General features: G+C 35.2%; 1 protein-coding gene across 1 annotated transcript; it reads left to right on the plus strand.

The window, feature by feature from the left end:
* Positions 1-5,339: 5,339 nt before the first annotated feature.
* On the plus strand, positions 5,340-27,689 carry LOC145945453 (trehalase). Its single transcript, XM_083054473.1, has 9 exons — positions 5,340-5,665; positions 10,103-10,219; positions 14,885-15,186; positions 15,903-16,081; positions 16,278-16,459; positions 17,284-17,530; positions 18,005-18,245; positions 20,816-21,015; positions 26,334-27,689. Exons 1-9 carry the CDS (start codon positions 5,559-5,561, stop codon positions 26,496-26,498), a joined length of 1,740 nt encoding a protein of 579 aa, XP_082910599.1. The 5' UTR covers positions 5,340-5,558; the 3' UTR covers positions 26,499-27,689.
* The last annotated feature ends 127 nt before the right edge of the window (positions 27,690-27,816 follow it).

Genomic DNA, 27,816 nt, shown 5'->3' on the forward strand with positions numbered 1-27,816 from the left:
AGAGCTTTTGCCTCCTTCCTCGCTCCTCGACTCACTCTTCATCGTCGCTCTTATATCTTATTGCTTCATCCTTTTGTCTTTTATTTGCGACGTCGTACATGAAGCAATCATTAAAGTCGTAAAGTAGCTTCGTACTCTCACTCTGCCAGAGAGCATTTAAGCGTTCACAGCAATTCGCAGAGATGATTATGTTACATATTCGCGCTCCAATTACGATTGACTGTTCCTTAACCATCAAAGACGCGCTCGTCTTTCGCAAGATTATGTATATAGTATATACATTTATATACAGGGTATCATAAATGCGGGCCGCTACTTCAGGAGCATATTCTACTCAACTAGTACTTGAAATGAGCAAAATAGTTCATATATGTCCAAAAATGTCTATCGTTTTCACGTCACGTTTGGATTGAAACTTAAGATAATTACAAAGCGTATTTATTTTATATCTAAAAAGTAATTAAAAAAATATTAATTCTCATACCTCAAAATAATTCATTTTCGAGCAAAATAGGTAAATCGTTTGTCTGTAAATTTTCTGTACGTAAACAACACCTGTCAAGCATTCTGACAGGACGGAGGAACCAATTAAAACATTTTTTTTGGACATATATTTATATAAACATTTTTGCTCACTTTTATAAGTAGAATACGTTGAAGTAGCGGCTTACATTCATGTTACATAATAATGTATATTGCATTTATATATTATTTTCACACATATATATATTGTATATATAATGCATGTGTTCTGACGCGTAATTATTCACCTCTCTCGAAACTTTGTACAAGCTGTTGATAGAATTCATGCTGCTGCATATGCACACTTGTCCGAGTCCTCTCTCTCTCTCTCTCTCTCCCTTATTTGAGCGCAATTTTTACGCGATAATGGAGAAGAGTACATTTATACAGCGTTAAATGCAATATTAAATTGTAGTATTAAGCGAGATAATACGATAGCGGCGTAAGACGCTGGCGTTGTATAATAATAACGCGTTACGGCACATATCTCATTACTTTGACATTACGTTACGTTATAGCAAATGCACAGGTAGGCCTCCCCGAAGGCTTTTAAGCAAATATATTCGGAGGGCTGAGCGTGCGCATTAACGATGATTAGTGGCCAATATCCAAGCCATGTTCTGTATCTCTGCGGGAGGAAAAGGGCGCATTACAGTTCCCTGGGGTCCGCTATACCGTAGTTCCATTTCGCGGCGGAATGGATACGATGATGGTTTTTTAAATATCGCACGTTCTCTTGCCATTTATTCATTAGTTATGTATTCGTTAATCTCGTGGCCATTTTCCCCAAGATAGAGTTCGATAGCGCCTGAATAAATAATTTTCAAAGTTGCGTGTATTTTCGATCCAATTTAGGATTAAGCGCGAGTTTTCTAAAATCCATACGTCGGAAAACACGGTTCAAAAAATGCGAGAATGCGAGAATGCGGAATTAGATCTGTCAAAACGATTTTACGGAGTACCGTATCGAAAATACACCGCGCCTTTCAGTAGCGTTTTACATCACCGTTGATGTAATAACAAATTTTCCGCCGCATTTCATAAAGTTATTTCATCGAACTATGACAGCTTAATTGAAAAAAAGGAGAAGTGGGAAAAACATGGAGAGAGAGAGAGAGAGAGAGAGAGAGAGAGAGAGAGAGAGAGAGAGAGAGAGAGAGAGAGAGAGAGAGAGAGAGAGAGAGAGAGAGAGAGAGAGAGAGAGAGAGAGAGAGAGAGAGAGAGAGAGAGAGAGAGAGAGAGAGCTAGTTTCGGATCACTGGAGATGAGCTCTTACATTTTTCAAAGAGACGTTAAACGTGCAACAAAAGATATATAATATTTATAATATTCGTAATTAATTATGAAGAGTACATACAAAAGAGGATTTGTGTCTGGTTTCTTTTTTTTTATATTTTCTTAATTTTAGTTAAATGAAATACACGTGACAAATTTACCGGGTATACCGTGAATATGGATTAGTTTTTTTTTTAAACACTTTATCTCATTTCTGGGTAAACAGGATGCTTGCTTTATGGAAACAGGCTGAAACTAGTTTGGCGCTTGCATATCGCAAAATACGAAGAACGGTGTTACGGGTCAGTGATCCATATTCAATTTCGCTCTAGTTGCAAATAAGATACATGACTTCGGAATTATTCTAATGCATTTAGAATGTATCCCCCAATACATATCTAATACAGTTAAATTTGCGTGCATAAATAATAAACAGGTAGTAGCAGATGATCTCGCTAACAAATTCAGGAGGAGAAGATAAAATTGAGACGAAATGGAAGAGACATACAACGCAATAAGAAGATGAATATTAGATTATAACAACAAATAGTGGGAAGATTGAAGAGACATTGAAATTACTTATTTTAATTTAATTGAAAGTTAAAGTACTGCTTATAAACATTGCCAAGCGAGATATCAGGTCCATTCGGACCCATCTCTTGCTAAATGTCAACCGTCAAAGCGTCACTCGGCCTTTGTTTCCTCGGCGTTTCAGGCAGTCCTGGGGAGAAGAGGGAAAGGGATAAAACAAACGACGATTGACGCTTTGACGGTTGACATTCAACAGAGATGGGTCCGAATGGACCCGATATCCGTCGAGCGAAGGTTAATTTAACTCTGTATACTGTCTGCATGTATGTAGATCTCGTCCATCGCAACCAGAGAAGCGCGTATCTTCGCGCACTTTAAATCTAAAATTATTATAAGGAATGAAATCTCCTTATCCCTCTTTCCTTTTTCATCGAATAATTAAAATTTCAAGCTTTTCTCGCGACCCTTTTCGGGATAGAAAACCCACCGTCACTTGGCTCCCCAATTCTAAAGCTTTCAGAGCTCTTAAAAAACAAAGGATCGGACATGAGTACAATTGTGTCTAGGTTAAACAAACATTTGCAGAAGGATGTATAAGCGTGCGAGCGATTTGCGAGCAATTATCGCGACGCGCTACTTGAAACAAGAATGAGTGTACGATATGTTACACAGGATGTACGATACGCATGTGTGTGTAAGTATATGTAGGGATAAGATAGGATATGCTGAATCATCGTATATCTACGAATTTCTCATTTTTTGTCGGAAAAGCAGGTTGTCCCGTATATATAATTACTTGACACTTAAGCGGTTATCGGTTCGCTTCAATTCACGCGACTTTGCATCGCCAGCTCTTAATTAAGCTGATTATTCGCGCTTCCGCGTCAAGTGACAAACATGCTCTATATTTCTGAAGGAGAGATAGTAATAAAGCTTTAACCGTAGTTTAGAGAAAATTCTTTTTGCCGAATTTTAATCATAAAGTATTCTATAGGGTGAAGCTGAAGAATAAAGGGGAGCGGAGAAGCACTATTGTACGAAAATTGTTTACAGGGAATCGAAGAGAGAGAGAGAGAGAGAGAGAGAGAGAGAGAGAGTGAGATGTCCGATGAAATTTGTGTGCACCATAAATCCGATATGCAAGAAAAAAAGAGCTCGCGAGAAAATCTCTCTATATAAAAATTTTTTTCACGTTTATTTATCGATTCGTAAAAATGTAATAAAAATGACAATTGTTTTCCGAAAGAAGGAAGCGCGGCGTTGGATCTCATCAAAAGTTTCCACGTTTCCATGGTACGGATGAAAGGGAACTGCAAAAACACCAAACTTGATTACATTTAATTTGAGCCAGTGGTCGCGAACGTACTGATGTGCAATACGGACAAACTTTGTTGTTTTTCGCAGAGCGGAGAAACAGCTGTTTGTACGCAAATTTAATGACGCTAAAAAGAGTTTATTGCTAGCGCAACTAAATAAACAAACAAACAAAAAACTACATATTATACTTTGTTATAAAGATATCACCATTCGGCCGCCATGGAATTATTTGCATATAGCGTTATCCTTTTCTCCCTGTGCATTTTTTTTGTGCTCTTCATTATGCGAATGTACCCATGTATAATGCGTTTGAAAAAAAGTAAAAAAAGTAAAAAAAATACCATGATTTGCTGTCCTCGTCGTACGAGAAGAACTACTCGTTCAATTAACTTTTTCATTCGTCTGCTCTCTCTGTCCTCCCCTCGATCTCGTCGGGTCTTCCCCTATACATGAATATATTCCCAAGAGTGTGGACCAGCGAACTCTGTCGAGCTTCGTTGTGTTTCAATATCTCGTACAGAGCATTGGAATCTCTTTCGAATTATAACGTTGACGTTTCTCAGCTCTGTAATAGTATTCTTCGATCACAGATGAAGTCTCCTTAAATAAGAAGCTTTTTTTGCATCTTTTTTTTAGATTTCTGTCGAGCAAATATAAAATATGACGAAGTGGAAAAATATTGAATCAAACTTTTCAAGTGAGGTAGAATCGACGTGTTTTAATATCATCTAAAAAATACGCTGTAGAAAAAATTATTTTCGTAATCTTTGTTATGAATGTGTGTGGTAATTTCTATCATAAAAAAATTGATTCAATTGTTTTTGATATCGTTCTAGATATTTAAGTGCCTCTAAATTTTTTCAGAATACACTTGATCTAAGGTGTGGAAAAAAACAGATTTGAAGTAAAAGAAAAATGAAGTATTTAAATGAAGTAAAAGAAAAATTATAACTCGATATCGCAAAAGTAAGAATAAATTAATAATATTTAAATTCTTATTGTCAAAACCAGAGTTTTAAGTAATTTTTCACTTTTCTATTTTGCATCTTGATAAATAAGAGCGATCAATCAAATTTAACGTGTGTGTAACCAGCGCACGTGTAGCATTTGTGTTTTTTAAATTTTTTTATTCAAGATAAATATTCTTACGTTTCCCCCAAAAATGTCCGACGCATCCCATATATCAAAAAGACATCTATGTCAGGATCATATTTTGAATTGTACACGTGTGTGTATGTATATACATTCATAGAATTTTTTCCAGAGGGGGATGATTACAATTTTTTTATTTTTTAAATTACATAATTTTTTGTTATTTTGTTTATATCAAATGTGCAAATAAATTTCAGTGTTTATTCAAATGAAGAGCAAAATGTTAATTTTTTGCTAATTCAAGGGGATGGGTGAACGCCTATATATACCTGTGTTGTGAAATCTTGATACGATCAATGATATTGTCTTAATGATAATCGTAACCGTTCCTACTTCCTTGATCTACATTATTTATTATCGACCTCGCTTCAGTACTTATCTCTTTTGTTCGATAAACGGTAAACACGCGCTCATTCACACACACACACACACACATGTACAATATCGGTGCGGTGGTGCGTGACGTTCGCCCGAAATTTACATAGTGCGCGCGATGCGCGTAATGAACGGCTAATCGGGGGAGAGAGTGCCCACTCGCCGAACACTCGGCGTTATCGCGCAAACATGCGAAGCGTGCGACGCAGATATAACCGATCGCTAGTTCTCGCGCTAGCTTATAGCGCCTGAGACCCCGACCGGTCCCAGGGGCACCAGGAAGAGAGAACTCGATTCGCGATTTTTCGCGCGCGCACGATCGAATCTCCTCGTCCGGATCCTAATCTCCTCGGCGAGATCGAACATCGATCGAGAACTGTGCAACGATGGCCTTCATCGTTTTCGTCCTCTGCCTCGCGATCGTCCTGAGCGACGCCGCCTCGATCAGGTACACCTCTGATGACTCCTCCGGGCCCAAGGATCTCTGTACCAGGTGAGTGAAAGTATATTACAATAACACCGGCGAGGGGCGAACGCGCGATTGTTGCTCTTCCTCATTCCGTTCCGTTGATTGAAGAAGATCAAGTTTACGATCGAATCGTTCTTCGCTCGTGATATGATTGTCTTTTTTATGTTTCCATTTCGTAAAATAGTGTGATCACAAGTTTTTATCTCTTTTAATACATTTTTTTATAATACATTTTTTTATAATAATTGGACTCGAGAATTGGGAATTTATTTTTTATTGTATTATTATTCCTTTATATTTATACTATTAATTTTATTATGTTATAGATATAATATATTTTATATATATTTTATAATAATATATATGGTATATAAAATATCTTTTAATCACTCTTCAAAAGATATTCAAAATGGAAAAAATACAAATATAAAATACAAAAAGTGTGTATATATCAATCCTAGTACTTTTCTTCTTTCACACAATGATCTTTGATTAAAAAAATCTTTTATCTTATATTATCCAGTTTATTTCAAAGCTATCTTGAAGCAATCTTTTTGAATGACAAAGCGAATTTACAGTGTAAATTAATCTTGATGTAGTCACTCGACTTATTTTAGTGAATCTCTGTAGGTCGCTTTATTGATAGCAGGTGAAACTTTCGCCATTGTTTCGAAGAGACATGCTTATACTTCTTGTTGAAATATTTATCGCATAATGAGGAAGAAAACTTCTTGATCTTTGTACACTTCTCTCTCCTTTCCTCTCTCTCTCTCTCTTTCTGTTTCTCTAATATATTCTCTCGTCACTCTCGGCGTAATCAAACCGATTACTTTCGTTACTTTTCATTTTACAGTTTAATGGAACAAGAATAATTAAAATAATCGCGTTACATGCTTGGTTATAGCGATTGCCGTTCGCCAGTTATGGAATAAGTTGGTTACCCCGAGTTTCCCAAGCCGATTTGGGCTATTACTGAGAAAGGCAGAAGTTATATATCCCATTAAGCGATTAGTTTCGCTTAATTATACGATAATGCAAGCATTGATTAAGCACGTCGAGAAATTGCACATTTGCTTCTTTATTCATAAAGAAATAGACAGTCACATAGCAATATTAATGATCACTGTAATATTAATGCAGGTCACTTTACATCTCGAGAAAATCCATCTTAACCCCATATTCTATTCTAATTGTACGATCATGTAAATATACACATATGCTTTGTTGCATGTCGGTGCGAATCATCAACGAATCATTCCGGAAATTTAGAGGCGATGATAGCGGCTTATCAGTCTGTAGTCCGATAACCGTTTATTTACATATGTATTCGACTTTGTGAATTTTTACAGCAACATATCTAGAATGCATTTGCTAGAATAAGTGATATATATATATATATATATATAGTTTCCGAGTAAGTTTCCGCGTATTGCAGATTATGGGTTTATCAGCGGCTTATCTCATAAGAGATTTATCGCGATGGGCAAGGACAATATGTAGCCTCTCGTTTCATTAACGTCGATTAATCGCGCTTGCAATTTAATGGCGATCTAATAGCTTCAATCAAGACGCAATTATAATTGCAAAAATTTGGGAAATGAGCAATATAGGTAATAATCTCTAGACACGTGTTTTATGAATATAAATCTCCAAGCATCCTAGTAATTCACTTGACAAAATTGCGCGATCTTTTTTATATTTAAAAATTCGACGAAAAAAGGGAATGTCAACGACGTCTCAAGAGCGAAACCTATAACGCGAAACTTTCTGAACTTTTCATGAAAGTTTCATGCGCACTCTTGCAACCGAAATTTCGTTCTTGCTCGTCCACTTGAGGAAGGACAGCCAAGTGTCCGTTTTATTTTCCCCGGCGAAGAAAATGGTCCGTTTTACGAAAACGTGTCTCTTTAGAATTTCCAGTTTCCTCTCGATTTCTCTTCGCGTATATATTCGAGTGTTCTCTCTGTGGGTTCTTCGTCTTTTTTAATCCATCAAAATCCCATTATGGTGCAGCCACGGACAGGAAATGCCCTCGTTCGATTCATCGGACAGCTTTAAACGGACGATGGGGTTAAGACGTATCGACAAGGTTTACTTTCTCATACGAATCACTTGAAATGAAAAACAAGCGGATGATATTAACGGCAAAAATAAGCCGTGTGTCTGGCGTGACGTGAAAAATAGAGTATTTCTCTTATTTACTTTAAACGATCGAGTCGGATGAATTGAGAATCACCAACGGATAATCGATTAAGAAATATTGTTGGCTTTTTTTAATTAAAGACAGCACAAGTATCTCTAAAGAAGCATTTATGTCAGATAAATTGTGCACGCTATTTTCATCCCTAATAATCTGGAGAATAAATTAATATTTCTTCATTTACTCTTTCTTTTATTTTTTTTATATATATTTTATACATATTTTATATATATTTTATATATTTTTTAAATGTATAAAGCATAAAGATATAAACGTACCAGATTATTTAGAATAAAATTATTTTATGTAAACTATTTTCCTCCCATACGAAAGATTATCACATTTTGCTCTTCGGAAAGCACTTTAGGAACCGGTTTTGACATGGAAAAGCGTCTGGTTCTCCTTTTATATAAGAAGCATTCAATACTGCCGCGTCGCGAATCTTTATTGCTCAAACATTGAATATATATATGTATATAGAGATAGATATAGAGAGAGAATCTTCTGCGGATGTCAAAAGCTGCGTCGAGAAAGAGATTGAAGACTTCGCGTAGTTTGGTATTGTGTCAACTTTTCGGTAATAAGAAATTAATCCTCGGATGATGAATTCTATTATTCTCCTTCTCGGGTTTTCGTACATCGGGGAGTCTTCGACGAAAGGGAAGAAGGGTAGAATGAAACGCGATTCCTTTGCGTATCGAGGACTGGTTACCTCGCCGGAAAACGAGGACGGAGAAGCTTCATTATGCTCCGAGGATCCTGTATTCGTCATAAAGACAATAGGCCTCGCGAGCTACTACTATTACACAGAGTAACTTCCCGTTCCGCTTTTCAGCCATGCAACTTTCTTAGCTGATTTTATGGCTCGTCGGTTTCAGGAAGCAGAAATTTCGCATTGGATCGACGTCAATGTCGACGTGGCTGTCGAGGAAAAATAACAGTCTTCGAGTTCGTCTTAAAGTTGTCATCTCCCTTAAACTCGGCTACACTCACGGCTTGGCCAGGACAAGCTCTCCTTGCCTTGGTCATCCGCGTTTGAAAATATATATGACGTACGTTTGATTTTTTAAGTTAAGATAGTTGATTGAAAAAGTTTGCTAAACAAGGGGTAAAAGAGACGATGCAAGAGTGCTCCGGATCGAATGGGGGAATCTCTCTTGTTAGCTACGAATTGTACGATATAAATTTCAAGTCGGTACTCTCTTATATACAATTAGCGAAAAAACTTGAAAGGATATTGTTCCATTAAAAAGTTTGTTATTTTCAACATTAGCTTGTTAGAAATAATATTTTCGATATGTAATTGAACATTTTTACCCACACGTTAACGTTTACGTTTCATTTATTATTAAATTCCTTAATAAATCAGAGTTATATATAAAATATGATGTGATTTCTTTTTGAAATATATATCTCGGGTTTAATTTCACTTTGAAGAATATTACGCCTTCTCTAAAATAAAATAAATATATATATCGTTCTCGAACTGTCTAACTATTTTCGTATACAATTAATTTCGAACATATTTAAGATAATATTAAATGACTAAATATTTTGATTAAATATCAACATCTCACGTACGCATAATTCTACAATTAATTTAAATTATGTGTCCCAATTTCGTTAATCATTTAGCATTTAATTTCAGACCGTCAGGGATTCATATATATATCATTTCGTTTAAATATGCAGTCCACTCGAAAGACAGAGAGTACACGAGAACGTTATTTTCAAGAGAGCGTATATAATAAACAGATGAGAGCGTCTTTATTACGCGTCTGGCATTTTTAAGAAAGAGGATTTTTATATTATGCGAGAGCTTAACAGAGTGAACTTAAAATTTATCAAATGTCTTCGGCTTTTAATATTAAATTAGTTGATTAAATTTGCGACAGATCCTGTCATTTTTTTCGAAGCTGCGTGAGTTTTAATATCAAGTTGATCTATTTTCATGGATGATGGAGATGCGCGGTTTTCTTTTTATCGAAGCTTCAATGACTGTTTTAATTTGCCGCTATTTACTGTACCAACGCGGTTGTTGGTACAGTTGCGTATCAAATACAGTTCCGCAAAATCTGTTAATTTAACTGTTGCCCGCCTGTCGAACGCACTGCTATCACGTACTACAAACATCGTTATGTACAAACGCGCGTGATTGGATTAATCATTTTTATCGAGACCTAATTGTCGCGATGTTTGTTAATTACACTTTCCCGTTTTCCGTCATCCGTTCCTCACGCGAGGGTTGTATTGATTTTCAGCGAGGTTTATTGCGAAGGACCGCTGCTGAAGACGGTGCAGCTGGCCGGGATTTTTAATGACAGCAAGAGCTTCGTGGATCTCTACCAACTTCACGATCCGGACGTAACTGTGAACAAGTAAGTTGATATCCGTTTTGTTACAAAAAGCGAATCGAAGAATATAACAAGCTTAATATCTCTCTCTTTTCGTTTCTTAAAGAATTATATAAAATAGAAATATTCTAAAATATTTTTCTACATTTCTGGAAGCAAATTCTTCTTAATGCATTCGATTTTATCGCTCAATTTTCTATCTTGCTTTTAAAACGTCATACATCAATTAAATAAATTTATGTAGTACCAAAAAAGAGATGAATAAATTTTTTTTTCTCGAAGTGCTAATTATAGTAAGAAATGACGTGCCGAAAAGACGACTATTGGACGGTTATGTCGTTTATGATTGAAATCCAGTTTAAACTATTTTTCAAATCAAAAATTATCGGAAATTCTTTTCTATATTGATTACGTAGAAATATTTATCTATAAATTTATAACTTATATCATAATATAAAACAGTTTAAAAATAAATAACAATTAAATAATTAATAATATTATCTAAAAATAATGAAATAAAAAACAAAATAAAAATATAATGATATATTATATAGTTCTATATATATTTTCGAACAGTAGCTTTCATACAAAGTTTGCAAGCAATAATATTAGATAGACATATATAGCTATAATATATAAGCAAAAATAGATACGCGAAGAAATAAGAGAGAAAAATAGAGAAAAAAAGAGCGTGGTTAATAATCGTCTCTTTCTCTTACAATTCGTCTCAGAAGAGAGCAAAATAATATTCTACAAACATTATATTGTATAACTTGTTGCTCTCTTTCTATAAACTTTCATATGTATATATATGTTTAGTAATATATATATGTATTGTCATAAATTCTATTTTATTAAACTTATTATTTCTTAAAATCATGCTTATAATTTATTCATTTTAAATATAGAATATAAAATTTAGAATATAAAATTTTAAGGTACATTCGAGAATCAGAGAAATGCTTTAAATGAATTTACGTATATAAATATCGATATCCACGTAAATTCATTTGTTAAGGCATTCTTTCGTTGCCGAGTGCACTTTAAACTTTTATATTCTATCTTATCGAAATAAACTAAAAATAAGTCTAAAATAAATCTAATAATAGAAATCTTTTAAACGTTTTTTAAGCGGCTAATAGACGTTTTCATAAACGTCTTAAAAAGATTAAATTTGAAGAACAAAAACGCTTAATCGACCAAATTTTAGACGTCTACATTAAAAAGTCATTGATTCGACATCTTTTTAACTGATTATTTCTCACTGGGATATATTATACAAAAAGAATTTCAATGATTGCATGCATTTTCTAAATTTACATGCTTTTAAGCGAACAAATATTGTAATTTAAATTTCTCACTAATCTCTCGTGACGCTCCATCAGACATTTTGCTCTACGCGTAATCCCTATAGTTTAAATGATCTGCTATTATTTTTAATAAAGCAAAAAGTAAACTTTAAAACGGAGCGTTGCATATTAATATATTGGCTGCAAAGAGAGAAAGAGGGAAAGAAGTTTCTTCTTGTATAAATTAATCTTAAAATATGTAGTTCATCTTTTTTTTCCCTTTAATATTTTTAAAATATCTCGATTAATTGGAATGACACACAGTTGAAAAATTTGTATTAAATTTAACAAATATCACATATCCCAAACGGTCCACAGAAATTTTTGTGTTAATTTAACATAATACGGATATGTTAAATGATGACACGAATACTGTGTTAATATTTTAACATAAAATAAATGCAAACTTCAAATAAACTTAAAATAAATTTTGTGTTAAATTAACATAGTTTGAATGTAAAAATTAACTTAAAAAATTGTTAATTTTACATTTTATCATCTCCAGTTATATTATAAAATTAACATTTTTTTCTGTAAATTTTAACAGATAAATCTTGTTACTAATAATACCAAACATATTTATTGTGTAAAATTAAAAGTAAATACACATTGTGTTATTTTTACACTTTTTTTTTAGTTATTTTAATAATTTAACATTTGAGTTCAATTAACACAACAGCAATATGTTAATTTAACACATAAATGTGTTAAATATTTAACACAAAAATTTTAACGGGGACCGTTTTTAACAGGAAAACACAAATTTTCCAACTGTGCATGTACTTTCTTTTATAAAAAAAATAATATAGAAAAATATATATATAAAGAAACAAGCAATAATTTTCAACAATCAAGATAAGATAAGACCTGAATCAATTTGAAAAAAAAGTATTGAGAATTAAATAGAAATTTTTTATAATATTACAGTTAATCAAGTTTATTTTATAGATAACTAAGTTTATTTCAACAACAGATAATTAAATTCATTTTAATTGCAAGCTCTCTTCCTCTTTCTTTCTTTTTCTATCTCTCTGTTATTTTCTACTTTTTATATATAAAATCACAAAGACTTACTATCGTAGTAAAATAAGAGAATCATTAGGGGAGATGTCGATCAGTCTCTCGATATGTTTCCATAATTTCGCGTGCCCTTGACGTTCGATCTTTCGGTCGTAAACACACGTCATTTGTATTGGAAGAGCGCAAGGGTGTCGCTTTAGGCTCGCCTCATACGAGACGAGTAAGTAATCAAATTCCGTGGTCGTTCGTATGAAGGGGATCTTAATCGCGTCACGGCAGCTGAGAGCAAATACGCGTAGCTTTACTTCAATGACATGCATGATGTATTACGATATATTTACAGGAAAATTGAAACTTAAATTGAGCAATATCGATACTTGTATACTCGTATATACGCGACAAGATGCCTTTTCCTTCGGGTCGATTTTATTTATATTTACGCGTCCGTCGAGCTCGATTCCGCGAAAGAAATGCACTCCTCGGATAATCAATCTTTATCTGCCATTGTTGTAAACAAGAGATGCGATAAAATGGTACTCGAAACGCGAGATATGCCGATATCTACAGACTTGTTTAGATTATTAGACTCACACACACACAAACATTATTACTGTTTTAAAAACTTATTTGAGGAAGTATAACCATAATTATATATTATAATATACAGAATGTCAAAAATTATATTTTAATATTTTTAAACTAATTACTTTTCTTTCCCAAACCTCAAAATTTTGACAATTGTTCAAAAAACATTTTGCGTTGTCAAACAACAATTGTAATTCAATTAAAATAAGATAAATTAATGTCCATAATGTACAATTATTCAAGTTTGTACAAAAATAAATCGCTAGGTCAATAAATTATAAAGAAATCTTCAATCTTTTATAAAAAAAAATATAAATTAAACTTAAGTAAATGTGACTATTAAAAAGTGCAAAAAGCATAACTGTAAAGTAATTTCAACATAAAAATGTACAATATTTAAGTCTAATAATTTAAACACGTCTGTATACTTTCCAGTAACATTTTGCGCTTAATAAATGATTTCGAGCTCTGTAGACTATCATGTGGAATTAATAAATAGAGAGAAAAAGAGATAGTAAGAACCAGCGCAGTTTCAGAGAGAAAAGACTCGAGTGTTTAATGACTTTTTACTTATCATTTTATTCATTGACTACAATACTCATGTATTTCTAATGCTAATTTTTTAAAATCAATCTTTAATTGCGTTGAAGATGACCCCAAAAAGGGGGAAACGTACTTGTTTGTTTTGAAGTTTAATTTTTTAAATTTAATTTATTTTTAAGTTTAATTTTCTTAAACTTAATTATATACTACGCTGGCTCTTGCTGCCTTTTTTTTAATTAGAAGAGTCTTGTATAATTAAATCAGTATTTTGATTCTGTCATGTGAAATTTTACACGCGCGTCAACGAAGAAGAGTCGGCAATCCTTTGGTTTCTCTAATGGAATCGTGTCCGGAGAGTAAATCTGTCGACCGCTGAATCGCACGCGACTCTCTCTCTCTCTCTCTCTTTTTCTCTCTTTCTTCATTCATCCGCTTTAAATCGCTTCCCGTGTCGAGATATTTATGGTTTCCGTTTTACGGCATCTCGCGTACATCGTTATACGTTATACGCTTGCTTTCGTTCGCCTTTCTGTGATTTCTTTCCACCATCGAGAGCAGAATTATATACGGAATCCCTCGGATCGAACTTGAAGAACTTTATATTCCGTTCGCGTTGGCGTCGATAACGAGCGTGAGAAACGTGAATATGCGCGTTGGAATTATTTTCTAGAAAATGGTACCACTTGAGAAATTATCGAATTCGCGTGCACAGACGTGTTTCTGCAAATGCGTTACATAAACTGATAATTTCGATGATATTATGTAACAGTTGAACAAATATCGGAAAAACGAATGAGAATCCGATAAGGTCAGGTATTTCTTGTTATTAGTAATGGTAAAACGTATTATTTGCACTATTTTATCAATTATCAGAAATTCCCTATCATATATGAATCATGAGCTTTCCATTAGCGAGATAACACGTGTTTGAATGATGGATGATAAATATCATGCTTTGCCGAGCAACGCAAAATGCATTAAAATTAATATAAATTTTTCGAAGATGATAAGCTTCGATATTGTATGTTTATCGAATTAAAAGCTTGTTGGTAATAATGTGTAGAGAAGAGGAAAAAGAAATAATATTTCTTTTATCTTACTTTTTGTATTTTAAAATCGCAAAATTTTTTTCTTCGTTAAACGAACTTTGAAAAACCAATAAATTCGGAATCGATTCGCCTGTCTGTCCTAGTTTCAATGCCTTAATGAAGGCGACCAACAACTCACCTAATCGCACTGCGGTGGCTGCGTTCGTCGCCGAGAACTTTGCTATGCAAGATGAACTGGTTAACTCGACGTTGTCGGATTGGAAGGAGAACCCGGATTTTCTGAAATCCATCACAGATCCGATATATCGCGAGTGGGCGAAACGTTTGAATTATATTTGGAAAACCCTGGCGAGAAAGATAAGGGACGACGTGGTGATCAACCCGCAACGGCACAGCCTGATTTACGTGAATAACAGTTTCATCGTTCCCGGAGGACGATTCAAAGGTGACATCGTCGCGAGAGAAATTTTATTTTTTCAACTTTTAACTTTTTAAAGTCAACGCACGTGCCATTTTTTTTCTACTTGTTGAACATCTCGGTCTCTGTCAAGGCAAATGAATATCTAGCTAATCCTCATTTACGTATCTTTAAAAAAGCAAATCCTCTTATTGCTGCTAAATTTTAACGGATCTTGAAAGCGTCTGGCTGTATTCTTTTATATATACGAGTACCCTTTTATCTCGAGTCGGATATTGCGTAAACGACTCCCTAAAAATTCTATTCTCTCTCTTTGCAAACTTTGAAAACAGTTATATTCGCAGAGTCGCTTGATGGCGGTAAGGTTGACATTTTTGCGACTACTTATTTTTATGTGTTTACGTTGGCAGTAGCGAGAAGTCGTTTATGTACTTTTATGTGTTTGCATTGCCAAGAGTCAAGAAGGGATAATAATTTTTATGATATTTGGTATACGCGAACTTTCTTTCTGTCTCTTTGATTCTTTCTTTTTGTAAATGTGGACGCTTAAAAAACTATCGCGGAGATGACGAGACCCTGAGCTTTCTCGGACTCATCGTAAAAATAAAGACGAATATTAGGAGTTTAATTTTTTAATCGATTATATTGTAAAAAGTTTTATTGAGAATAATGTATATAAAAAAAATAAGAAAGAGGAAAGAAGCAAGTTTGCGCACACTGAAAAAAATTAAATTGTGCTGCAGAATTTTATTATTGGGACAGCTACTGGATAATCGAGGGACTCTTATTATGCGACATGCCCGTCACTGTTAAGGGAATAATCGAGAATTTTCTTTCCATGGTGGAGAGATACGGTTTCGTTCCGAACGGCGGTAGAGTTTATTACTTGTCGCGTAGCCAACCGCCTCTGTTGATACCTATGGTAAGTATGACGTCTTTCGAGTACAAAGCGCATTCCTTCCTCCTGTCTCTGAATTAGTTGCACTTTGTACAGAGATCGTGTCAATGGGGGCAAATCCCTTTGTACACGAAATATCTTCTCTCTTTCCTTTAAACGGTCTCTCTAGAGGAATTCCTATAGTTTCATTTTCTGGTCTCACACAAACCATCTCTTTTAGGTCGCGAAATATTACGACTACACGAAGGATTATGAATTTCTGAAGCGAAATATCGCCATTCTCGAATCGGAATTCGAGTACTGGCAAAAGTGGAAGATGGTAAACGTAATCAAGAATGGCAAGACTTATAGGATGGCCCGTTACGTGACAAACAGCAATGGTCCGCGACCGGAGAGTTACAAGTAAGCCTCCCTTTTCGATGGATAGGAAACGTGGTTGCGCGGGACATTTTCTGGACGATCGATACAACTGTCGAAATGCTCGAGAGAATTGATATCTAATCGTTCTCTTCATTTTACGATTGCTTCTATATTGGGAATTTACGGACGCGAATTCAGCTATTACCCACTTTCGACGTAATGTCCCCGAGGAAAATTTCAACTTCAAATTTTTAACTCAAAATTTTAAGTTTTTAGTTTTAAAGAGAAACTTAACTCTTAAATATAAGATATGAAAAGGACGCGGATATTAGGTATGAAAAGGACGCGGATATTAGGCACAATGAAGTGATTTTTAAATTCCTCTTCAATTATTTTGTTCAAAATAATTAAAGAGAAATTTAAAAAATTTAAAGTTTTAAATTAAGTAAAATAATGAAAAGCTCTGATATATAAGATCAAGTATGAAAAGGCGCAGATTTTAATTATTTTATTCAGAATAATTAAAGAGGAATTTAAAAAAAATCTGTTGCGCCTAATATTTGACTCTCTCTTCTTAGCCCTTTTCATATTCAATCCTGATTTTATATCTATATATCAGAGCCTTTTCAATTTATTATTTCACACAACTAAAAACATTAATTTTCGCAGAATTCGAGAGAGGAAATCGCGATCTTTTTTTTTTTTTCCTTCCACATTGAACGTCCACGTAACGTGTAACACGACGCTCGGTCCGTCATCATTTTTCTTCGTAAAGTATCTATATACGACAGTTGCATCGATCACCGGGGTGCGCCGTTAATTATAACGGGTGTCTAAGAACTCGTATACGTGTGTACGTCCCGTAGGGAGGATTACCAGTTGGCCCAGCAATTGCCGGAGCAAGAACGAGGCGTCCTTTACAACGACTTGAAAGCCGCGGCCGAGAGCGGCTGGGACTTTTCCTACAGATGGTGCATACGGACTGACGGAAACGGCAATCTCAGTCTCATCAACGCCTCGACCAGCGACATCATACCCGTCGATTTGAACGCGATACTGCAGCGAAACGCCCGGCTGCTCGCTCGCTTTCACAGTATCCTGGGCAACCTCAAGGTAAGCCTTTCGCTAAACTCGGTCCTTCCGTTTGGATTGCTCCGCAAACGCGCGTATGTAACAATCAACCCCCCGTCAGCATCGCACGACACCGTATTCATCGCTCCTATGTCCCTTGCAAAGCGAGATAATATTATCCGACGAATAAAGGACTAACGCGACACGATCCTTAATTATCACGTATAACGATTATTAATGAGTCTCCTCCGCGTTTCTCGTCATAAATGTTATATATAAAGAGTGTGAGAGACGGAAATATACTAGTCAGTCGACTATTGTAAATGGTAATTTCGATAATGTTATCGAATTTCGCGAGAGAAATCATCTCCCTTGTCAGATACTGATTCGCGAGATTGTGATATAATATTATTGTCTGGTCCGACATCATTATCAGTTGCGTTACATAATATATTCTCTATCTATCTCTCTCTCGCTGTTTCAACCCCCTTCCTCTCTTCCCTTTTCTCATTCCAGAAGACCTGGCGTTACACCAAGATTGCCATGGACTTTCAAGCTGCCATCAACAACGTCCTGTGGAACGAGGCTGAGGGAATCTGGCTCGATTATGACACGAGAAATAAACGATCCAGAAATACGTTCTATCCCTCGAATTTGTCGCCGTTATACACAATGAGCTACAATCGGAATAAAAGCACCGATTATGCCCTGAAGGCTATTTCTTACCTCAAAAGAAACCAGGTCGATTCGTATTTTGGTAAGTTTCCATCGATCGCGTCGAGAAACGACTTCATCGTGAGAACGATCGGTTGTTTTTCCGGCACCTTTTTTAGAGGGGATGAAATATCCCTTTTTCTTTTACGCGTGAAATATTACGCCAAATATATATTCATTATAAATAATAATAAGGGCTAATAAGCTAATCAAGTGCGATATAAATCCGCAAATAAAAATTTCATAATTAATAGGCACTATTTATTAAAATTATTATTAATTAAAATTATAATTACATTTTATTTCCACTTCGAGCCAATTTCTGATAATTAAAAATAGATGAGTATATATTTTCGTCTCCTTTAATTATATAATATTAATATAAATATATATTTTTGCTTCCTCGTGCAAAATGTCGATCGATTTGATCTTTTGTTTACGATTTGATTTGATTCGATTTGATTTTTTGTTTGTTGCATGTCAGGAGCTAAAACATTTCATTTTATCGTCGTATTGAAAAAATCCGAACAAGTGCTAATTTAAAATACTCGCGCATCGAGTTTCCTCTTCGGAATTTTGTTCCGTTTAAGTCTACCGTTCGCTTTTATTCCATCCGAACGCTTTTCATCCCCTCGAAGTAACCGAAATAAAATAAACAAATAGCAACAGAGAGACGGCAAAATAAGTGAAATAAAAGTAACGCGCATAGAATCGAAAAGTTCAAAAGTTGGACGGTCCGTTAACTGACGATCGATGAAAACGCAACCGTGTGAACAGGATATACGGGTTAATCCCACTTCCGCTTCCCCCTTTTCTCTGAGAAGATATATACAGTGCGTTCCTGCGCGAAGATCGTTTATCTTCCATTTTCTTTTCCAAAGCTCGCTCGGTGCATTCTGTTTTTGCCGAGTCACTTCAGAGGGATCAGGGTAAACATAATTTCCCCGATTAACTTTCTCTTCAAAGAGAAACCGAGATGAATTACATATACTATATCCACCGGATGCATATTGAATATCGCGAATTCAAATACCAAACTATGTATTCAACCTGTTCTATAATACAGGGAATCGGATCGGAGAGAATTTTAGGAATGCTACTGATGAATTATCTCAAGCACAAATTGGAGTTCTGCGTAATCGCGCGCATATAAATTCTCATTAATAGCAATTGCGCGAAATTCGCGAATAACAATCAATGTTTATTACGTCACCCCAATTTACAACTTCACGGAAGCGACGGGATGAATTCAGTTCTTAATAGAATATAAAGTATTAACCCCGGGCAAAGAATTTCGAGCGTGTCCCGTCGTCAAGCATGCACAGAGTCTCGTAACACCTGATGCAAATCTTGCCTTTCGCAAATAAATAATTTACACAAGCTTGTGAGAGGAGAGCTCTGTATGTATGTATTTTGCCATCTTACAAGTAATGGCTTCTACGCAGTTCCATAAGTGCGTTCGTGACAACAGACAGCTTTGGCGAGTCCGCGAGTGTTTGCGAGTGAAGCGTTATTATTCGCGATAATGGGGTAACTCGGAGAAGGGGAGAAAATCGTCCTAGATCGAGGGAGATCCTCCAGCTGTGCGTCAGGCAGGGGAACAGGGTGAAATTCCGCGATTTATCAATGACTGACTACGCAGTCGGGGAAAAGTTGCACGAATTCCTAGAAAATAATCTCAATCTCGGATTTCTGTGACTGCCAACGACAAGCAAAAGTTCGCGAGGAGAATTTTTCCGCGAATATAAATGCCGTTATCCTCCGATATTGACATATCGATGAACCAAGTAAAAATATCGCGATTTATCTCCAACGTGCGCGCGATACTTTTAATTTCTCGGAAAGTTTGGACAGTTTAGAATTTGTTCCGAATATTAATGTATGAGATATTTTTTTCGTAAAATAATAGTAACGTCACTCCTCTTTAAGAAAAGTTGTTAATGTATGTTGAACATTTTTATAAAACTATTTAATCAGGGGCTAATTTAATTAAAGAATTTTCAATTTTTTACCTTACATTTAATGATAAAAAGGAGCGATCAATTATACTTTATCGAGTGCATTGAGATTGATTGCGAGTCGATCAAATTTTCATTAAGGAAACATCGACTTCAAATTGATCAAAGGACTCGCGAGAATTTTCGATGAAAAGAATTCCAGTAAATTAGAACACTTTCTCTCTCTCTCTCTCTTATTCTCTTTATAAATGACATATTTAGTATAATTCGTCGATGAATGCTTTAATCTCAAACACGCAATGTCCCGGGGTTAGTTTTTACTTATTCAATTACTAACGCACGGCGGATGAAACTGCAATTTGTTTTAATGCAATAAAAAATTATGCTTTCCACGTAATCATATATCCTACATGGGTTTGTCACAAATTCTAGAAATGAAATTCGCGTTTAGATTATGAAAGAAAAAAGATACATAGAAATTAATCGTTATTGCGAGGGATCAAAACATCTTCACACGAAGGGCACAACTTTGTGTATAGGGATTCTCCATTTGTGTAATCTCCCCGGTTCGATTGTCTCTAATCAGGAAGCGATATCGAGCTCTCCCTCGGAGAGACAATGGTGCAGGAAACAATTTACTTGTCTTTCGTTGCAGGTGGCACACCAACTTCCATGAACTACACCGGCGAACAATGGGACTTCCCTAACGCATGGCCGCCTTTGCAATCCTTTTTGGTTCTTGGTCTCTATCGAACGGGGGTGAAAGAAGCGAAGGATCTGGCCAAGATCCTGGCCGACAGATGGCTCGAATCGAATTATATCGGTTACGATGAATACGGCAAGATGTTCGAGAAGGTGAGTCTGTCTTTCTTGCGTTAGCCAAGACCCTGTTCTTACCTATAAATAAGAAACTCTACCCTATTTATTCGTGAACCGCTCCGTTGACTGGAAAAGTAACAGATTAAGGACAGATGTTTCTCGCTGACAAGTTTTCGGCACATGTCCTACATATACGCACACACACATATACTTGTTAGAATGTATGGGTTTATGTACCGAGTCTTTTAACGAAATAGCCCTACGTATAATTCGAGTTAGTCTTCTCAAGGGTAATTTTGGGACAATAAGTGTGCGTGATTAAAATTTTATTATAAAATTATATATAAAAGTAACATACTTTTATCTTGCGATTTGTTAGATCGATATTTTCCTATCAAATTTAAAGAAAAAAAAATAATGTTGATATTTAATATTATGTTTCAATTTCAATTTATCATTTTTTTTTCGTAATGTATTTTTTATTTTCGTTTTTTTTTCGTGCTAATATTTCCAATTGATGTCCAAATATCAATACACCTCACTGATATCAAAATTAAAAAGTGTAACATATCAATGCGATTTAATGCTGTTTATCGGAGCAAACATTTTCATTTTCGGAAGAGCGACGCGGGGCCGCTATATATTTTCTCTCTGCTTTTTTTTCCCCCGATATGAAAACTCGATGAGATACGTATTTTGGAAAATACTCTCTGATTTCGACTACGGAAAGAGATAATTGCTCATCTAATGTGCTCGAGGGTGACCTCCCTTGTTTCCTTTCGTCGTTCCACGAATCCACTGGAACGTAGATAAAAACGAGAAGGGAAAAAAAGAGAGGGATCGAAAAGCCTTCGGGAAATACGTCCGGTGTTGTACAGCTCGCTCTAATCTGTCTTGTTTTGTTACACCATCCTTCGGGGGGTGAAAAGAGGAGAGGAGAAGAGATTCAGGACGCTCCCGTGCGTCCTGAACGTTACGATTAGGAGCACGGTAGGCACATTGAGAGAAAGTATGTTGTATTACATTAGGTTCGTCTCTTTCTCTCCTTTATTCCCCGTCTCTCTTTCTCTCTCAGAAGGAAGAAAAATGTCGACGACGCGCTCATGCATATTGACAAGGCAGTAGTATACGTAATAGTCTGTATCGAGGTGTAGAAGGGGGAGAGAAAGCTTTCTCTCTCTTCTTTTTTTTTCCTTTAAATTATATACTATTTTTTTCAACACGCGCGTTTGTAAATATGGAAATGTTTATTTTTTCATTGAACTCTTTGTTAATTATATTCAATATATTTTTTACAACACAAAGTCGGTTTGTATTAAATTATTAAATTATCGCGAATTTAACTTGGAGCCCTGCGGACAATTTTCACGTTTGTGTTGCGTAACCTTTTCATAACTTTTAGCATTCAAATTAACGTAAATCGATTGCGAGTACTTTTCCAAAAGTTTTATTAACATTATCTAAAAAAAAATGTCTCTTTGCGACAATTTATTTAAAATAAATTTTGTAATATAAAAAATGACGCTACTTTTTTCGACATTTTTATTAACAAAAATCGACTTTTTTGTGTTCATATTTAAGATATTAAATATATTTATGAATGCGTATGAAAGAGAGACATTATATTAATAATAGTGTTCGGGATTAATGAAACTATTTTAACGGGTAAATTTTGAGATTGTAATAATTATATGAAACTATTTTAACGGGTAAATTGTGAGATTGTAATAATTATATGAACAATGTAGAGAGAGCGAGAGAGGGATGATGAAATACACGGCGTGCCTGGAAACTTTGCACGAATCACGTCGCGTTGATACCCGGAGTATCAGTAACGAGCTCTCGCAGAAAATAGCCGGTCCATCTCGCTGAACAAACATACTCGATCGATTCAATCAAGGTTTCTTTCGTTCGCCTTGTCCTGTGAAAATGAGAAGGGAGAGGATGTCCAGGTCTCTCTCTTTCTCTCTGTCAGAGATACGTTCGTCTCTCACGGGCGAGAGGAAATTGCTCGCATTGACAAATTGAAATTATATTCTCCTTGCGTGCGTCATTTGTCGACGTCCAAGAGCGATCTTGGGGTCTTGATTTCTCCCCGAAAAAAAAGATTATTATTTATTTTTAACAAAGCGACGTCATTCATGAAGCTTAATCCACGGATTTGTATCTGTTAGTTGATTATAACGTTGACAAGTAAATCTCTGGACTAACCACATTAGATTATATTCTGTTACCGCGTGCACGTTGTTATGTCAGAAGCTAGGATATTCTCGTGTATGTCTCTCTTGTTTTTCGCGGCGCACTCGGAAATGGACTCTGCGGAATAAACAAACTTTTTACGCTTTCGACAGAATTAAGCTTATAAAGCACAACGTGAACTCTGCCATCAGCTCTGAATTAATAAATAATTCCTTTTTAAGTTTAATGCGACAGACATATACAACGCATAGAGAGCACTTTTATCGTGAGAACTTTAGATTAGATCGCACGGCCATTTACTAATGAAGGAGAAGCTAAAGGAAAAAGTGCTCGTGCCACGCTTTTCAAACTTATTTCATCGAGCATGAATGATGGCATGCAAAGAAATTCATTTATTTCCAAGTACGCTGAAAATTACATCTCTTTTTTTTCTCCTCCTCCTCCTCCTCCTCTCTAATTTCATAATCTAATATACGGCTGACGGAGTAACTGGTCCGGAATATTAATTATTAAGTTTACGCGCTTTAAAGCACCATGTTTTTTTCCCGTTCGAATAAGCTGGAACAATTTATTTCAGTTAATTTCTGGTTCACGTCGTCGGGGAATAGGCTGCTTTATTACGAATATATAGAGCGTCGGGTAAATACATTTCGCGACAAAATAGAAAGAGATAAAATTCTAGTCAACACGAAGAAAAGCAAACTTAAGCGAATATTAATTTTCTATCAAATTTTACATTTAATTTCGATTTAACATTTAATTTTATATTTAACTGTAAGTTTTACATTTAATTTTCTATAGAATTACAGAATTATATATTACGAACAAGTATAATGTATTAATGATTTTTTCGATGAAAAATTGGCTCTGTAAATTAAGTAAAACCTGTAATCGTAATGTTTGAAACACTCTATATATTTACACTAGTTTCTCGCAATCTGCCATGTATTCCTTCCCTTTCAGAATACTTTGCTTTGCGACAAGATTGTTGTGAGAAAAAGAATGTATGTGTATATGTGTGTATGTGTGTGTTTGTATCTTGAGTTGGGCAATACATTTTTATTGCACCTCCGTTTGTACTCAAGAACGCGTAATAATAAGTGTCATATCGATGCCGTGAAAAAAATTTATATCAATCCTTTTCGGAAGTTTATATTTTTCGCGATTTTAAAATTTTGGTTAATTATTATTTTTTTATATATAAAATCACTCTCATTTAATAGAGAAAAGCGGTTATTTTATTATTCCAATTTAATGTTACGCACAAATAAATGTCACATATTTATTTATCGTTTTACGAAAGAACGATTTCGTTCTACGCACATTCGACAGTAAAGGGAATATATCATAGTCACGTATAAAATGCGACATTCACAATTGTGGATCTACAATTGTAGATACACACATACATATGTATGTATATACGCACACGCATGCGTTAACGCATTTCTTTAACTCGGTAAGCCCGGCATCGGCTTAAATTTGGATCAACATGAATGCATCGACGATGCACTGACATCGCCGATTTATCGCGACTTGTTATTCGTTTACCATCCGGTGCTTTTAACAAAAAAATACTTGTGTATACAAAATATACGCGACGTTCTAACATGTGGTAACGAAATTCTCAAAAACATTATTTTCACGAAAAAATCGAGCAGCCGCGACTTCAAAAAAAATCATGAAAATTTAAAATTATCATCGATACACAGAGAGTAAATAGACTATTTGCCTTATGTGTCAAATATTTGTGACAAATATTTTCTCTTTTCTTCAAACATTTCTATGTTTCTTTTAAATAATGTATAATGCAATTAAAAATGTTTATCGAAACACAGAAAGTAGATTGTTTGCTTTTGTGTCAAAAATTTGCGACAAATATTTTCTTTTTTTTTCGAACGTTTCTATTTTTCTTTATATAATGCAACTCGTTTTTATAACGTTATTTTTTATAATATAGCTTCCGTAAAATGAACAAGTTAGTAAACTTATATAAAAATCGTTTTCTTTCTGGCATTTTGTCAGACGTGTCCGATAAGTCCGGTTAGTAACAATTTAAAAATTCGCATTGTCACGAACAAGGGTATAGGATTCGCCATACGGGGGTATAATATCCTGTTATTGTCTCGTTCGTCGTCCGTCCGGAAGAGAACCGATGGAATAACGAAGAGTATTTCATCCCCCTTCCCCTCTCACCCCCTCGTACCCGATTTATATCGTATCGCTTCCAGATCGGAAATTGTTATAACAACGTCAACCGCGCGCCTTCGACAGTCCGGCCGATGATTTATCATCGATATGAAGTTAATGAAAATAAATACGTCTCTCCCTCCATATTTTCGCGTCCCGCTATCGGTCTATTAAAATCTCTCGTTACGACTCTCCAAATCTCGTCGTATCATTTTCTCTCAAATGGGTAAAATGTGTAAAGATTGCTGAGAAGCTAAATATTCGCTCTTAAAATTAAATGTAAAATCGTATCTTTCGTTATTATTTATCTGTGTTATTTTAGTTTCAACGATTCGCGAGATTCTTCGTTGGATTTAATTTCGAAAATTGGTGGTTAAAAATTCTCTTTGGAAAGAAATAAAAATTCTAAGAAGCTAAATATTTGTTCTTAAAATTGAATATATAATATTGCATCTTGTTATCTCTATCTCGTGTTAATAATTTCAATGATGCACGCGAAGATTCTCTTCATTGGTTTTTAATTCAAAAACTGGTGCGCACCGATCCTCTTCTCGATGCTGGAAATTAGAAATTCCCTTGGAAAAGAAAACGATAGTTGATAAATCTAAGCTAACAGCTTGTGCATAAAATTTAAATAAACTGCACCTTGCGAAAATTATAATAGAAAGAGGAAGAGACGAATTAGTGTCGAAAATATTTCGCACTTTTGCGCGATCGCTCGCTCGCGGATCCAGACGTACAGGCGTTTAACTAACTGACGAAAGTTCATCCAAGTTCTCTCGATCGTACGAAATTAGATTTCCGCATGGGATAAGCATTCCGCGCCGAGGAATTAACTCGCTGCCGCGGGTGGAAAACCGTCGTCGTCGTCGTGAGAACGATGACGGATCTTAAGACCTTAATTACTTTCGACGGGGACGCGACTTTGTGACTCGGGGAGTGAGTAATTAGTCTTTTAATTTTAGTACAACGCGATACATCCAGGCGAGGGTGGCGGCGGCGGCGAGTACAACGTCCAGGAGGGCTTCGGATGGACCAACGGCATCGTCTTCGAGTTCCTGAGTCTCTTCAGGAACGCCACGTCCCAGCGAGTCTCGGACAAGTACGGCAACGATATTGTTAGCAGATAATGCACGTAAACGGATAAGTAGCTAATTGATTCTAGGAGCGAACGTTAATATAAGGAAACGAAAAGGAGTCGACACGAAGCTGTCTTGAATTTTGTCGCGTTGATTTCTTTTCCCAAATTTTCGAGTTTTAATCTTTAAACTCAAGGACTTGACTTGCGAGCATGTTTATTATTCTTTTTTTCTTTTAGATTGTTAACATATCAGCACAATTCTTCGATGGAATTTTTGTCCATCCCCTTTAATCGAGAGTCTTTCACAGTGTTGTTGAAGATATTAATGAATTTACAATTTTTGTTTAATATTTAACAAAGGTTATGAATATTCTCGGAGACATAGTGGAAAAATAATGTACAAAAATCAATTGTGAAAGATTACGCGATTTATTTCGCAGAGCGAAACTTAATATTGATTTTTGTAAAAGCAATTATATTAACGTAAATAATGATGAACTCGGAGATTGTTTCTCGAAACCTCGTTTTGCAGTTTTTCCAGTTATTAACAAACGTATAATTACTACGTAAACTTTACCGATAAATGTATACGGAAGAACGTACGCGCTCTAACTGTATCAATTAATTATTAAATGTTTAACGATAAGTATCGATAAAGTGTAGCGTTTCGTAACGAATCTAGTCCACAAGGGAAACCTTGCAAGGGCAGCGCAAAGATAACCCACCGTGCTCTCAGATTTTAAATTACGCGAGTCTGTATTAAATAATAGCACTCGGAATTTTGAGATGCAAAAGAGAGTTGTAATCGACAGGAATATATCTTTATTTAATTTTCATTATTGTTGGATATAACGTGTAGAATATATTAAAATATTAAGTTATGGTCACTTGTGTAACGCGGTATTAAATTAGCGAGAGAGAGAGAGAGAGAAAGGGTTGAAATTTCTTCGTCATCTCTTCGATATCTCGTTGCATTTCGTTAATTTATCTCCTTTACTGCATATGCTGTCGGAAAAGTCTTTTCTCGAAAACAGCTGTTTCAGTCGGAAACAATCGAGAGGAGATTTACGCGGTACGAGATTGAAATTCTTGAAACTGTAAAACTCCTACCACTTCAGGTTACTATTTCTTTCGCGATAGAATAAGAGAGAAAGAGATATGATGTATCATATATTTATCGCACGTCGATCTAATTAATGTATCCATTATTATCGAATAAATATGAATCTATATTCCACTACACATCTGTGCAATAATTTTCACCCCTTAATTTGTATAAAAATTCATTCAAATACCTAGATAGCAAGCGTACATCATTTTGACGTCAGTTTGCTACTTGCAAACATTTCATAATTTTCCGATATATC

This window comes from Prenolepis imparis, unplaced genomic scaffold (assembly GCF_030444845.1).
Source record: "Prenolepis imparis isolate NDT839.2.m4 unplaced genomic scaffold, iyPreImpa1.0 SCAF_14, whole genome shotgun sequence".
Lineage (NCBI taxonomy): Eukaryota > Metazoa > Arthropoda > Insecta > Hymenoptera > Formicidae > Prenolepis > Prenolepis imparis.

What these genes read in the sequence shown, in the direction of transcription:
- LOC145945453 (XM_083054473.1), top strand. Translation starts at nt 5,559, where the DNA reads ATGGCCTTCATCGTTTTCGTCCTCTGCCTCGCGATCGTCCTGAGCGAC. An exon ending in CCCAAGGATCTCTGTACCAG is followed by an intron (nt 5,666 to 10,102) that starts GTGAGTGAAAGT and finishes ATTGATTTTCAG; the next exon opens with CGAGGTTTATTGCGAAGGAC. An exon ending in CCGCGACCGGAGAGTTACAA is followed by an intron (nt 16,460 to 17,283) that starts GTAAGCCTCCCT and finishes TACGTCCCGTAG; the next exon opens with GGAGGATTACCAGTTGGCCC.